The sequence below is a fragment of the Motacilla alba genome, chromosome 12 (genome assembly GCF_015832195.1).
Source record: "Motacilla alba alba isolate MOTALB_02 chromosome 12, Motacilla_alba_V1.0_pri, whole genome shotgun sequence".
In the NCBI taxonomy this organism is placed as follows: domain Eukaryota; kingdom Metazoa; phylum Chordata; class Aves; order Passeriformes; family Motacillidae; genus Motacilla; species Motacilla alba.
The window spans coordinates 9743223-9758501 of record NC_052027.1 but is presented as its reverse complement, the minus strand read 5'-3'; the positions used below and the strand labels follow the sequence as shown (position 1 = coordinate 9758501).

Genomic DNA, 15279 nt, shown 5'->3' with positions numbered 1-15279 from the left:
TTAGGGTGCAAACCTGGGAGAGGGACTTATTTGCTTACTGAGCCCACCCAGAGATCTCCTCTAAAGGTCATTATTTAGTGCCTTGAACAGCAGAAATCCATTTCTCTGTGTGTATCACAGGCATTAAATCATTTAGGTCAGATTTTCCAGACAATATAGTGATTATATTTAGTCTTTGCTAAATATTTAGTGAGTTTAGCACTTAGTCTATCAAGCTTTTAAAAATACACTTCCAGCTCTGGGGTTTCTATTTTGTGTATTTTCAAAAGTAAATTTTGAGCCAGGCAGCTTTTAAAAACAACAATCAAATTAGCTATAGCTAGACAAAAAGAAAAGTTCTTAATAAAATTAAACACTTCAAACATAGGGGACAGAGCTTATGGGCACATAAACAAAATAATTTAATCCACTTATAATAACTAAAATTCTCCCATTTGTCTATTAATTCTTAGCTTACATTGACAACAGAAAAAATGTGCCTTTGAAACAGCTGTCAGCAAATTCAGGGAGAGGAGGCACTTTGGACAGTTCTGTGAAAAAACTCCCTACAACAGTCTTCCCCAATTTTTCACACATTATCCCTGCCTGAGGAAACCCATCCATCCCAGCACTGCTCCTGGGCACCATCTGCCCCCATTGATCCTGTGAGCTGGGCATAACCCTCCCACAAACTCTCCAAGTGCCCCCAGAACCACAGAGACAGCCAACTGAGTTTGACAAATCCCATGCTTCAGCATTAGGCCATATTTTTTGCATGGCAACTGATCCAGCATCAGATCCCTCTCCATCTCCTCCAACCAGATGCTGAGTGCACAAGAAACCACTTTAAAAAAATATAATGATGAACACCATGCATTCACAGTCTGAAAGGACTCAGTAATGCAAGTGCTGAACAGGGATGGATCTGCATCATATCCTCTCCTCAGTTTCTTTCCCTGGGCTCCACTGTCTTACCAACCACAAGAGTTTGTTTTTGCAGGGTCCAAGTTTCCTCACTATCCCTGTTTGCTAAGCTCAGAAAGAACAGCCTGTGGAGTTGGCACAGCATCCTTCTCTATGATCCCTCACATGATAAAGAGTTTAATCAAAAGTGGGAATAATTGTTACATCCCTGAGTTTTCATACTCATGTGTTGCAATTGTTGTCCTAAGTTTGTGTTCTGTATTTCTGCCAGAGCAAACTGATCTCTGTATGGGGGTTTGGGTAAAGAGGCTCTGATCACACCAAGCTGTCCTTCCACAGAGCCTCTTTCTCCTGAGCAGCTGCTCAATGCACATATTCTCAAGAAGATTAGGAGCAGGGCACTAATGGAAGGAGGAGAATACTTCATTTTAACAGCCATTGAAAAAGGATTATAGTTTTCCATTTTTTCTTGGGCACAAAGGTCAAGTCATCCATTCACTTAGTTAAACTGCTTCAATTCTGCACAATTTGGACTGGACATGTAAGGAATTTATTTCTGGTCATGGTGATGTTTTTAGGTTTTAGGTTTCACTGTATCAGTTTAAGGAAGGGCATAAGATATTTCCCTCCTTTCCCCAAACCACCCTAGAAGAGAGTGGAAAGAGCAGATGTGCCCAGGGCTACTGTGCATCAATATTATTAAAATGCATGTCCCTGAGAGACAAGTGATTGAAAATGGTGAAAAAAGGGACTGTACTAAACTGTCATACCCAAAACACCTGCATTAAAAGACTGCCAATACAGAGTGTAAAAAAACTGCAGGCAAGAGCTGCAACAAATACACTAATACTGAGGCCATGGTCACAATGAAATTTATAGGAGAGTCTGAGACAGCTTCTCTTGTGGAAAGAGGAACTAACAGTGGGCAACAAGAATGCTCACCAGGGTGAACTCCTAAGGACATTTTACAGGCGTTTTGGGCTTGATCTTACTGGAGACAGAATTTACTTCCTTGGTATTTCTTTCATATGGGTGGTGGAAACCAGCACCTACAGATGGGTTCACTCTACCCCAGGCTGCCCAGACAAGCTGCCTCTCAAGCAGATTGGTCTGAAAGATGAACACTTCCATTCCAACTTTGGAAGCTCATCAAGACCCTGTTCTAGCTACTGAACACATCCTTTACAAAGCCTTACCAGGAATCAGCAAATAAAAACTGAGCTTGGAAAATATACTTGCCAGCAGCAAGGCTGTTTTCCTCCCTCTCGATCAAAGTCTCTTATCTGAGGCACTAAGGAAGTGGCTTGCACAGTACTGCAAAACCCTGGGATTCCCATCTCCAATTTCCCTATTCAAGCACAGGTGTTCAGATGTTGCCTCTTTTCCTATTCACATCCTTGAAGAACATCATCTAATCACATACATTTCATCAAAACATCAATTTTTTTCCCTCTACAGATGTCTCTCTTTGGAATCTGTTGCCAGCACTCAAAAGCAAGAACCCCTTGTAGGGACCTAAAGTGAGTTTTGAGGGTGACCAACAGTGTAGGCATAGAAGACACACCTGTTTCTGGAGGCTTCAAAGGCAGCCTGCTTTGGTGAACAGGTAATATCTCCAGCTTGACATTTTCTGAAGTGGCAGCTAAAAGCTGAGTTGCCTCTAATAAGGAGCAGTGCTCTGTGCTCGTGCCATCAATGGAGAGAATGTGGTCACCAACATGCAATGCACCACATCTGCAAAGGGAACAGCAGGAGAGGAAATTACACACACAGCCAAAATCCACGTCCCTTCAGCAAGGGACACAAAATTCAACTGCAAATTAGTGCTCAAATTCTTGCTCATTTCTTTTCACATAATTTTTTTTTTCAAATTCCAATCTGAACATCAGGTTCAAGCATTACTCAGCTAGGATGGTTGTCATGGCTTGAAACTGGCCCAATGCCAGGCACCCACAACAGCCACTCACTCACCTGCCCCTTCCATAGCTGGGCAGAGGAGAGGAAAAAAAAATTAAACAAAGGGTTCATGAGTTAAGATAAGGACTGAGAAAAAACACTCCAAGGGCAAAACAGGCTCAACTTCAAGGCACAAAGTGGGTTTATTACTAACAAAATCAGAGAATAATGAGAAGTAGAAGACCTTAAAATGTCTTTTCTTCCCCTAATCCCTTCTTCCTTCCCACTGACAGTGCAGGAAGACAGAGGGTGGGGGTTTCATCACCCGAGGTTTTCTTCCACTACACAGGGAGAGGAGTTTTTCCCCTGTGAGACTGTGGGGTCCCTCCCACGGAGACAATTCTCAGTGAACTTCCCCAACATGGTTCCAATCTCACCAGCAGCAGTACTACCACACCTGCTGCAATGTGAATTCCCCCCACAGGCACACAGCCCTTCCAAAACTGCTGTGGCATGGGTCTCTCCTCCCACGGGGTGCAGTCCTCCAAGGACAGGTTGCCCCAGCCTGGAAGCAGGGCCCCCTCTCTCCACTGAGTCTCCCCTCTCTCACTGGATCACAGCCTCCTCCAGGCATCCACCCATTCCAGCATGGGCACCTCTCCCCCAAGGGCTGCAGATGATCTCTGCATCCCCCATGGATCCCCTCGGGCTGCGGGGATCCCCACAGGCTGCGGGTGGATCTCTGCATCCCTGTGGATCCCCACAGGCTGCAGGGGCACAGCTGCTTCACCATGGTCTCACTACAGCCTGCAGAGAAATCTCAGCTCCGGTGCCTAGGGCAGCTCCTCCCCCTCCTTCTCCACTGCCCGTGGTGTCTCCATGCTGTTTCCCTCACACGTTCTCACCTTCTCCTCCTCTCTAGCTGTAATTAACACTGTGCACAAAACTTCCTTTGGTTTTCTTCTTAAGTATGTTATGACAGAGGTCTTACACCATCTTTACTTGGCCCAGTTTTGGCCAGCAGCATGTCCATCTTCAGAGCCATCAGGTACTGCCTTTGCTGGACATGGTGGAAGCTTCCAGCAACTTCTCACAGAAGCCACCTGTGTGGCACCCCCCACAACCAAAAACCAGGCTGTGCAAAACCAATACATTCATGTTTGAGTCAGTGTTGTTGGTGGCTTCGCAAAAAATCTTTTAAGTTTGTAAGAGTGCCCCTCATAGCCAGTCTGGATGGCTAAGGGCTCGCCCAGCAGTATAGTTACATCCTGGGAGCCAGGAGTTCAGCTCAGCAACACAGCTGAACACAGCTAGTGCTGCACAGCAACCTGTCTGTGCATCCCTTTTCCTTGTCCGGCAGGAAAAGGCTCCAGACAGAAGTTTCCATAACAGGCTTTAGCCATTTCACAGCTCCAGCACAGTCAGACCTGAGGTTTTTAAAACTCAGCTTTCACATGCACTGAGTTACCTGCACTCCTGGTGAGGAGTGTCCACTGCTGGTGTGTCAGATATTTTTAGTGCAAACAGTGCTAAGAACATGTGGACATGAAGATTTCAAGCCAAGACTGAGAAGAATGGTTTATAAATAATTAGGGGGCAAAAAAAGCAGCAGAGAAAGGAAAAGCAGAGCTAGGAACAGCCTGTTCAAATCTGTACCTGTCCACCACGCTGGCTGGCTTGATCTTGTCGATGACAATGACCTGCTTGTTCCGGTGCATGGCTGTGGTCAGCGTGATTCCCAGCGTGGACCCTGGAGTCTTTGCTATTTCAACTAGTAAGGGACCAGAAGCATTTGCTACAGTATCTGAAAAACAAGAGAGCACCTGAAGACACTTCTCATACAGCCTTTCCATCTCTAAATGCAAGGGTTGGCCAACAGTGCTGACTTGCCATGTGAAGCAGCAAATCTTTAGCTTGGACATCTATGGTCCATGTCACATGGTGAGTTAACAAAGAAGAACACTCAAGAAGAAAAATTGTCTCTGCACAAAATCTACATGACAATGAAGAGTATTACAATGATTCACTCATGGAAAGAACTCTCGTCTCTCTTTACTTTGGATTAAATGGCAATATTGAGGAATAGATTGCTAAAAGGCTCTGCAACAGTCACATCAATGGTATTACAAGCACAAAAAAGCAACATCTTAAGGACATCATTGTTACTGTTTTTTTTCCAAACAAACCAAAATGACAAGGCACAAGGAAACAGGATCCCACAATTTGAAGTACTAAGAAGTTCCATGGCTGATGACAAGCCAGTCAACTCCTCTGTGCTTCAGCACCAGTCTCAAAATACCACCTCAACTGTTTGTTTGAACTCCTTCAGTGTGACAGTGGGAACAGACACAGCACTGCCAACCCCCTGCTCACAGCAGCCTCCTCTCCCATGAGACAATACAGGGCAACTCATTTTTAAAAGATGCATCGCTGCAATAAGCTTAATAGATGCTGCAAGTGAGACTATGAAACTCCTACGAAATTGCACCTGTTAGCGTAAGCCTGCACCAAACCTATCCATCTCTTCTGAGGAAGGGGGAGGACAAAGAAAGCCTGTGTTTCTGGCTGATGAGACAGCATTCCCTCCTGCTTTGTTACAAACATTTGCTTCCAGATTACCTAAAGCCATCACAAAGAGGTGGGATTCACAAATGTATTACCACCATCAGACATCCAATAACCAGCACCCCCCATGTGTAGGTGACAGCCTCCACAAAAGCACTCATGAAGACCCAGCCATGACTTCAAAGGAAAGGCCAGCAGAGCCCTCTGAGCACCTGATGGCTCCTCAACCCTTAATTATTTATAGTAAGGCTTTTCCCTTCCAAAGATATGCTCCACTAAAAATGCTGATGCTACTTGGCTCCAAACCTGATGCATGGCTCATTCTCTGAAAAATGGCAATTTCAATGCAGATCTGGGAAGCTAAGCTGCAGCAAGGTAGCAAGGTCTTTCCTGAGATTTGCTGAAGATACTGAGTCTCTGGAGATAGAAATTTACCTTGGAAATTCCCCTTGGGGATCAGCCAAGGGATGCTCAGGCTCTGGTCTACTCACAGTGCCATTTTTCACAGGAGAGGAAGCAGGAGGAATGAGTCAAGTTAAAGGTTATGGAGGCTTCACATAAAACACTGTTTATTCTCTGATGAAAAGGACCACGGGGGAGATCAGCAAGTCTGGTAAAAAGCACAGTCCCAGTTTAATCAAAAGATACACAAAGCACCCAGCTAAAGCCTGCAGAAAGTGCACTTAAGCTTTTGTTAGCAAAGGAAGCGCCAAGATACTGAGGATCTCTTCCAATAGCAAACACCAGGTATATGTCAGTTTTGCAGCCAGTTTTTCTTTGTGTTATGTCCAGCACATATCCTCTGAAGAAGGACATGGATTTATATCCCTCCACCTGAAGGGAAGAAGATAAGGAAAATAAAAAGAGTTTGCTGGACCATCAGACCTTTCTTTGCAAGGAAAACACCTACTCCTCTCCAGCTTACCCAGCGTCCAAGCTGCTCAGCTTTGCCAAGTGCTCCCAAGGAGGGCTCAGCAAGATGGTGAGAGGAAAGAGCCTCAAGACCTCAGGACCAGGGTTATTAGTAAGACTGTAGGAAACCACAGTCCCACCTCCAGCCCATGGTCATTCCTCCTGCCACACACAGCACGAGCCACCTCGCTGTCCCTTTTAATTCTCATCTCCATCACAGATGAGAATTCCTCCAAATTCATTTTATAGAGGCATTTATTGAGGAAATACCAGCCAAGCCTCTATTAATTATTCTAGGAGAAGATTTGCCTCAAATCAAAGGTCAGGAGTCAGCAATGCAGGAATATTTGTGAGGTGTGATTAACACGGAGCTATTATACCCGAGCTAATTTTAAAGGAAACACGGAAGGGACAGAGCAGGCCATACAATAACTTTACTGTAAGGAGTCAATTGGCATTGTTGCACTGGCACCAGCAGGTGTTTCTGCACCATCATGCACAGTTACAACCTCCCAGGAGGACACAAAGGGCTCTGCAACACCTGCTCGCACCCCTACACCTGCAGGGTACTCAGCAATATTGTGATGGATACAAGGGGAACAGAGCCTGCTCCAGGTTCTCACTCACTCCAGTGCTGAAGATATGGGAAAGGTACCCCACCACTCAAAACAGGGGGTTGGCAGGTGTTTTCTAGAAGGAAACTTCTTTATAAGGAAGTACTGTGGGAGGGTTTCATTCTTGCACTAGGTTTCTGAGCCTCACTTGGCTTTGCTCACCTCTCTAAGGAGGAATGGCTCTTGTAACCAGCCTGGAAAGTGCAATTGCTTGGGGAATAAGCCAAGTGTAATGGTAGGGATGAATTTTTCCTGCTGTAATGCACTTTGGGAGAGAGAAGGGAATAGAAAATGAGAAGAAGGGAAATAGAAAAGGAAAGGGAAAATAAGAAGGGAAAGGGGGAAGAGGAAAGGGAAAAGAGGAAAAGGGAAGGGGGAAGGAAAGGGAAAGGGACATCATTTGCAAATGCAAACAATATAAACCAAAAACTCCTAGAAGAACCAAACTGGGGAGCTACCCCCTTCCTGACACAGCCCACCAGCTCTTGTCCCCTGCAGCTTTACAAGCTCATGGAGGCATTTGACTTCCTGGGCCCCTCTTCAGGCTCTAGTCCCTGCCAGTGCTCAGCAGACACTGACAAGTCACCCACTTGTGGGACTATCAGCCCTCCACTCCATCAGCAGGAGAGCTCCACAGGCTTAAAAAACTTCAGCCTAAAACTGAATGGGTGGAGGGGCAGCCAGGGGAAGGGAGAGGAGGAAAAGGACACAGCAAACTGCTTTGCTCATCCATCATCTCTGGCAGCAACCTTCCCTCCTTCATGAGTCAACTCTAAAGGCTTGCAGCCCAGATCCTTGGTGCATAGCACACACAGATTATTTACAAAGTAACTACTCAAATACCATTTTCTGGCTGGTCAGTTTACTTGAGGTGATTTTTTTTTTTCATTCTCCAGTTTTACAAAAGGCCCATAAGATAAAGCGCAGCCATGGGAAAGCATCTGTTCATTGCAAAGATCATCCAGCATCAGCAAAGGGCAGATTTTCCCAATGCCCCTGGAGGGTCCATGCCCAGTTGGCACTCATTTAAAATGGAAATAGCAGATTATTTTAATTCCTCCAGTGGCCTTGAGAAATCTTAGCCAACTTGATAAAAAGTCTGTCATGGTCCCATCCTACACTGGCCTCCCTGGTGAAATCCCTACAGGCAGGGGATGCCCATGGCGATGGCAGGCAGCTGCCACATCCCTCACACCAAGAGCAGGGCTGGCCCCATGCAGATCATCCCCAGTGCTCAATTTTGGCTGGAAAACCACAGAGACAGCTGGGAATGCCATGATTCAACACTCCCCCGCAGCAACCCTGGGCTCTCACCAAGGACAGATGCAGAAAAACAATTTTCCCTCCTCAAGGGTCAGCCCACACCAGCCCAGCACATACAGCTGCAGCAGAGAGTGAGCACCATGTAAAAACCTCTATTTTCCTGAGGATGAACCTCTATTTTCCTGAGGACAAGCACCAATTCATTGCGATGTCACCAGCCCCTTCACCAGATTTTCAAAATGGGAATTAAGAGTCCTTCCTTTAGGCTGAAAATATCACCAGACCACATTCAGCAGCAGATCTTCCCTTCCCTTATCATCTTCCAGAGGCTTCCCTGGAAGCCCCTTCCCTTCCCTCATCATCTTCCAGACCACGTTCAGCACCAGCTCTTCCCTCATCATCTTCCAGAGGCTGTGATAGTTGTGAACTGGAGACAATGTACTCATCTCCCACTCCAATAATTAGCTGCTGCCTGGCAAAACTGTCTGCAGAGATTGTTGTAAGCGACATATTCTGTATCATCTTGCCTTAAAAGAAAGCAGAACAAATATATTCCTTTAAAGGGTTGGAGAGCTCTCTCTAGGCAAAAATTATCTAAGAAAGGGGCAGGTTTTACATTTTTGGGAAGTGTCTAGCTCTGGTCCACAGATTAGCAACACAAGACCAAGAGCCACTGCATAAAACCCTGCTGTCCCTCCATGTTCACTCAATGCCCACAGTTTTAGGTCAGAGACTTAGCCAAGAAGAAACACCTAGACACCAAATCACCTTCATGGCTATTTTTGCCTCAAGTCAGGTTTTAAGCTTATGGCTCCAGGGAGGCAGAAACCCCTCTGGAGATGGATGTGAAACATCACAACCTACTACACAGCTCAACAGGCTTCCAGAACGAACACAGCTTCAAATTCTGTGGTAACCCTAAACTCATTAACAATGCTCCCTGCAGTAACAGCTGTGTGTCACAAAGCCAGCTCAAAATGACTTTACAGTAGCTAATAATAAACCCTTTCCCAGGGCTTGAAACTTAAAATCAAATTAACAAAAACAAAAACAAAAAAAAAAAAAAAAAAACCTCCAACAAACCACCAAACCCTCAAATGTGAAAAATGCTCTTTAGAAATACTCAGCCTCTGCCCTCCAGTAAATTCTGTCTTATTTGGGGTCAAGCATTTGATCACCCCTCATTCATTTCAGAAGAAGATCTGAAATAACATTTCTAAGAAAGGGAAGCTCCAGAATTAAGCAGGGTCAAAATTCAGAACCAAGGCCACAGCAAGTCTCTGCCTGCATGCAGCTCACTCCTCTGCTCACATTTAATAGTGCTATTTGCAGTGCTGGCAGAGCACTCCAGCCCCCTTTAGCTCTGATTTCTCCTGTGCTCTCCCTGCCTACATTAGAAAATCCCCTTTTGCCCTCTCCTCTAAAGCCACTCATCATTCCTATCAAGACACATCACTGCATAAGGGCATTTCAAATGCATTTAACAAAGCCAGAGTTGAACTCTACCCCCTACATCCATGCTGGCAGCACACTGCTCAGCAATTTTTCCACTGAAACTGAGTATCCCAATTACTGTCTCTAGTCTCACATTTTTCCCAGGCAGTCAGAGAAAAAAATCCCATCACAACCATCTTGTCCTTACCCATGATAGTCACATCATACTCGATCTGGAAAAGTGCCTCCTGGCTGCACTGCCGCAGGATGCTGAGGGCATCAGCGTGGGTCATGCTGTGCAGAGGAATCCCATCCACACTCAGCAGCCTGTCCCCAATTTTCAAGGACCCTTCCCTGTAAGAACCAAAGGCAATTCTCCTCTTTATGTATATATATTTATTTATATTTAGATAAATAATCTATATATCTTTATATAAATATCTATATCTATATAGATAAATTTGCTGTATATCTATATTATCTACATGTAAATATATAAACGTATTTATTTGTGTGTGTACACAGGTATACCTACGCACACATATTAGGAAATCAATTATTCTCATCCTGTAGGATGGAAGAACACTCCTTGGACAATAGTCCGGGTTATTTATAGTACCAGGCCCATCACATTAAATTATAAGCACGAGAGTAAGGTAAACTGGCTCCTGCTTTCCAACATAGCACCAGCGATTCAGCTGCATGGGGCTGATGAAGGGGCTGCCTCTGCAGGAGCAGTTTCTGCCTTTAACTCCAACATCTGCACCAGGCCAGCCTGGGAGCACCGTGCCCACCTCCCCACTCTGCATAGGCACCACACCACCACTGGCACTGCACACCAGCAGCATGAGGAGCCTTGGGGAGGCACCAGGAGGAGGACAGGAAGGGCATACATTCAGGGGACGGCTGCTGCCTGCCCTGTGAAGGCAGATGTGGAGGTGTGGCACGAGCAGTACCTGTCTGCAGGGCCGCCTGGCCTCACGTAGGTGAGCACCAGCGGCCTGGACTTGTGCCAGTCTTCATGGGCTCCCCCTGTAATCAAACCAGGAAAGCTGTAAGTCACCGGAGGTTTGAAAGTCTGACTGAGAGCACTGAGAAAGAAACATTTATCACATAACAGCTGACACAGCCTGCCAGCAAAATCATTGCCCTAGATTACGCAGCCAGCAGTCCTTAGAGGCAGGAGGGGATCCTCTCCAGGACATTCTTTGACTGCTTAAATGAGGTTTTTGTCATTCACCTTCTTACTTTTGCCACTTTCCACCTCTGCTTCTGCTTTTCACTGGAGAAGCTACTAACCTCTCAGCACAAATCCAAAGCTGTTGCCTTCCTTGTAGAGGGACACTTCAATGGTCTTGGGAATAATGCCAGCACTGCTTTCTGGCACTAAAAGGAAGAGAGAAAGACCCAGTTACCCCAGGTAAACCTTTTCCAACCACAGTGCAAAACAGTATCAAAACTCATCCGAACAACACTGAAATTAAAGTCCAGCCCAAAACCCATATTTTATTTTCCCTGCTCGGAAGCAAAAAGAGCCCAACCTGGACACATGAACCTTTATCAGAGCCAACATCAGGTGTTAGGATGATTTCACCAGCTCAGTGTTGTGCATCTCCCCTCAAATTTGTCTTGGTTAATGCCCTGACATTCAAGTAAAACCATCTCGTTTATCAACTGGCTTTAATGCATTCAGCTTTTCTCAAAAGCTTCTGCCACAGATAGAAACTTATTAAAAAAACCAGCAGCAGCATAAGGAATCAAGTCACCAGCTGACCTTAAAGAAAATGAAAATCCCAAATCCTCAATGCATAAAGTTGGTTTCCTTCCCTTACCTCTCATATTTTGGATTTTAAAAAAGATTAAGTGAATCCTTTAAACTGATCCTTGGGGCAATTCAGTATTTTTATGTTAAATACACAGTACTATTTGTACAAAATACAAAATGTACAAAGTGAAGAGAAAAAGAAATAAACGGTTTTCATCTCTCGATGTCCCCTACTAGTTAATGATTTATTGCACTACTGCGGTGAACATGGGACAATTTCCCAGTCTTCTCTATCCAGAACTGCACCCACTGACATTTCAGCCTGGTCCACTCTGAAAATTTGTAATTTTCAAACCAAGTGCCATGAATAGCCACAAGGATAATCTGGAAAAAAAGACCAAGAACTTGACTTGGAGATGAAGGGTGCCCTAGGCACATCCACACTGCCATTTCCCCTGGCTCAGGAGGGGAGTTTTGAAGCTAATCTCCTCGCTGTCCTCTCTGACCACACTCATCCTTACTGCCAAGAACCCTGAGGGCTTGCAACCTGCAGCCAAATTAGGCTTAGCCCAGCCCTTAAGCTTACCCAAAAGACATGCAATGGAGGCATGGTACTGCCTCTAGGCAGACAGCCCTGGGGACCAGCTACAGTGAGGCCAAATAAACCTCCAAACACTGTCCCCACTTTGCTCCTACTGCTGTGCACAGACAGCTAACAGGGACACAGCCTAGAAATACTCCCAAAGGGAGTGCTCAGGGCACGGGAAGGCTCCCAGCCAAGGGGTGGTACTCAAATACCAAGAAAAGGGTATAAAGTATCCACAAATGAGTTCAGAAGCCATCCAATTTCTGTCCTAAGCATTGAAGTATGAAGTGCTGCAACAGCCTTAAGATCAGTGGGAGCTGGGAAACCTGAGCCAGTGTTAACACAGAGTTTGATTTATTTAAGAAAGAGATGATAGGACACAGTAGCCTGAAAACTAGACTTGGACTTGCAAGATGCCTTTCAAAGCAGGAAATTACAGAGTGGGGAGAAAAAGTCAAACCCACAAGCACAAGTTATTGAATTGCACTGTATTTCTGCTCTTTGCCCAGGGAAAGATGGGGGGGGGGGTATGGTGAGCATACACAGCGATAACAAACCCTCACAGCAGATAAAAGCCTGCAATGAATTGGAATCAGGCAATAATTGACAATTCCCTGTATTTTGCAGTGCTTTTTTCTTTGGACCATTCATAAACAGCCCCAATAATCTCACTGGAGAGAAGTCACTATCTCAATGTGCTCTTCCTGCTCATTTAAAGCTGAGGACATCGTGCACTGCTGCTATTGATTGAGCTGGCATCACTCCTTGGCTGGCAACTTCAGTTTATCAGATTCCTCATGAGGAATATCACAGAGAATAAGGAATACCATGGAGAAAGGTTAAGAGTGGTCATCTCTAGGGAGCATGAGGGCATGGAAGACTTGAGCCACAGCCGGCTTTACCAGAGGTGTATGCAAAAACTCACTAACATTTACAGCAGAAGAGAGGGGAACGATGGATACAGATTCATCTATTCCAGATCAGATTGTATTCTTTTGGGCTTTACTCTGTCATTTCTATATTCAATACATTTCATCTAAAGGCAGCAGCTACAGCAAAGCTCTGAAGTGTAAAATATCTTCCTATCTGGGGCAAAATGTTAGATTGCATTAGCTTTGTTTTTCCTGTCATTTTATTTTTAGTTGTTCTATTTCTTCTGCCCAATCATTGTCTGATTGATCTGGGTAAATGATTGAGGAATAACTGGGGGATTGTATTCACAATGGAAAGACTGTGATAAGAAACTGTATCGAGGAATTTGTTTTAACCAGAAACATCATTAATCAAAACAAATGGGGGCAAGAGCATATAGTCTCCCATGACAGGACATAAACCCTGTTATTTGGGCTTGCCATCTTCTGCCTATGGGCCCCCTAGCTGGAAAGCAGATTGCTTCAGTTTCCCTTCTAAAAACACGTAACACTTCAAAGAATCCTAAGGACTAACAGCACTTGCCACAGCTCAGAAAAGGGCATCTGGTAATACATGTTTAAGACTGAATTAAACCTCTTGCTGCCACAATCCAAAAGGAAAACGAGAAGCTGAAGCGGCATCAGGAGGCAGATTGGCTTGTGCTTTCGAGTCACTCTGAGGCAAGACAGACCTAATCAGCCATCCCCTGCCAGTGTGCATGAGCAGGCACCCACTGTGCTGGAAAAAGTGCTCTGCTCCGACTGCACACAGCTCGGCAGCCTCCGCTGCCCGCGCGAGCAGATGAAGGCAACGGCAAAACGCCCCTGGACGCTGCCTTGGCCACGGCACCTCTGCACAAGCAAGTCCATCTGCACCCCAGGACAAAAAGCAGCCAAGAAGAGAGAGCAGCATTGTCTGAGAGGCACCCACTGGCTGGAGGAAGCTCGTACTCTACTTCCAGCACCACCCTCTCGCCCACGTTCTTCAGCAGGCTGATGATCTCGTCGTGCCGCAGCTTGGTCAGGTTAATGCCATTCACTGACTTGATGTAATCCCCCACGTTCAGCTGGTCACTCCTGCAAAGAAATAAAATAAAAAGCAGTGGTAGCACAAAGTCTCCAGCTGGCTGGTAACTGTAGGACTTCCTGAACAAGCCAGCAATGCTGGACTGATCTCTGCTGTCTGATTGCATGTGTCTGCTATCAGAGGGAAGTGTTAAAATTGAAGCCATCTATCTTTCCCGGTGGCAAGTGTTCAGATCTGTACATACAGCAACAATTGCAGTGTATGTATTCACAACCTCTCTGCTGTTGCTCAGTTCCCATTCATGTAGAGCAATCAGTCAAAGAAAAGCACACCAAGAGCTGTCTGAAAAAAATCCAGCAAGGAAAGAAAAAACATCTTTCCTTTTGCCTGTTTTCTGCAAAATTGTTCAATTACTCTTTCCTTTTTCCTGCTTCTTGGAGCCTTTCTTTGCCCATTTCTTTTCTGAGCCAATAATGTTACTTATACACTCAGTATTCAGAACAGATACAATATTAAACCACTTAGCTTGATCAAGATGTATTGTACCATGCAGCTCTCCTGACAAGGCTGCCTAATTTCACAGAACCACAAATATCCCTACAAAAAATTTCAGAGCATAATTGTACAGAGCATAGGAAATAACTCAAAATAGAACATGTTCTACTTCCTGAAGCAACAACTTTGCATTCTGGGGCACTTGAAAAAAGGGTCTTGGTTGCCAACTACTTTAATCATAACTCTATTCATTCAGTAGCTGGAACATGCAACTATTCCTCTCCATTCCTGCTGTGCTCTCTGCACCCCATTTCCATTTCTCACCTTGCAGCCAGTCCCCCTGGCCTCAGATTGGAGACTCTTGGCTTTCCATCTTTGTCTGTGCCACCTGAAATGGTTAAACCGAGGGTGCTTCCTTCTTTCTTAATCAGCTCCACAATTGTGACCCCTCTGAACTCCTCTGAAAGATTGGGAATAAAGACAAACAACTCAGTGGAAGGCCCATTCCTTCAATCCCAAGGATACCCTTTTCCTACAGGTAGTGGGAAAGTAGTTTTGAACAACCAGCATGAAGAAAAAGCCTCTGTTTATTTGAAGTTAAGTTGTAATACAGAAGTGTGTCATGGTAGACCCACAGCAGTGTTTGCATGGAAATCTGGCAAGCGGGACCAAGGAAGACAAGGCAGAGCAATATGGGCCTATAAGAGAGTAAAAACCTTGTGTTTCAAGGTGCTGGAGGCAGTAGAAAAATTCAAAACCAGCATGATGGGAGCTCAGCAATGATCCAGGGAGACCACCTCAGGAACTATGTTTGCTATAGAGTGGGGAGGGCATTAACAGAGCTGTCAGGTGGTCACAGTTACACAGAAGGAGGATGCTCCTGCAGCCAAGTCCAGGAGATGTGGACC

General features: G+C 45.2%; 1 protein-coding gene across 10 annotated transcripts in view; it reads right to left on the bottom strand.

Annotated features, from left to right (window-relative positions):
- Positions 1 to 15279, bottom strand: part of GRIP2 (glutamate receptor interacting protein 2) — a 267188-nt gene that overhangs the window by 41569 nt on the left and 210340 nt on the right. For all 10 annotated transcript variants that reach the window (XR_005258352.1, XM_038148767.1, XM_038148765.1 and 7 more), the window contains exons 3-9: positions 14696 to 14831; positions 13781 to 13926; positions 10887 to 10973; positions 10544 to 10619; positions 9796 to 9941; positions 4456 to 4603; positions 2468 to 2637 (exon numbers count right to left, since the gene is read on the bottom strand). Coding sequence is in view for 9 of the 10 variants with exons in the window: in XM_038148767.1 (XP_038004695.1) it covers positions 2468 to 2637; positions 4456 to 4603; positions 9796 to 9941; positions 10544 to 10619; positions 10887 to 10973; positions 13781 to 13926; positions 14696 to 14831 (909 nt within the window). In the remaining variant the exon portion in view is untranslated. The remainder of the gene's footprint in view (positions 1 to 2467; positions 2638 to 4455; positions 4604 to 9795; positions 9942 to 10543; positions 10620 to 10886; positions 10974 to 13780; positions 13927 to 14695; positions 14832 to 15279) is intronic.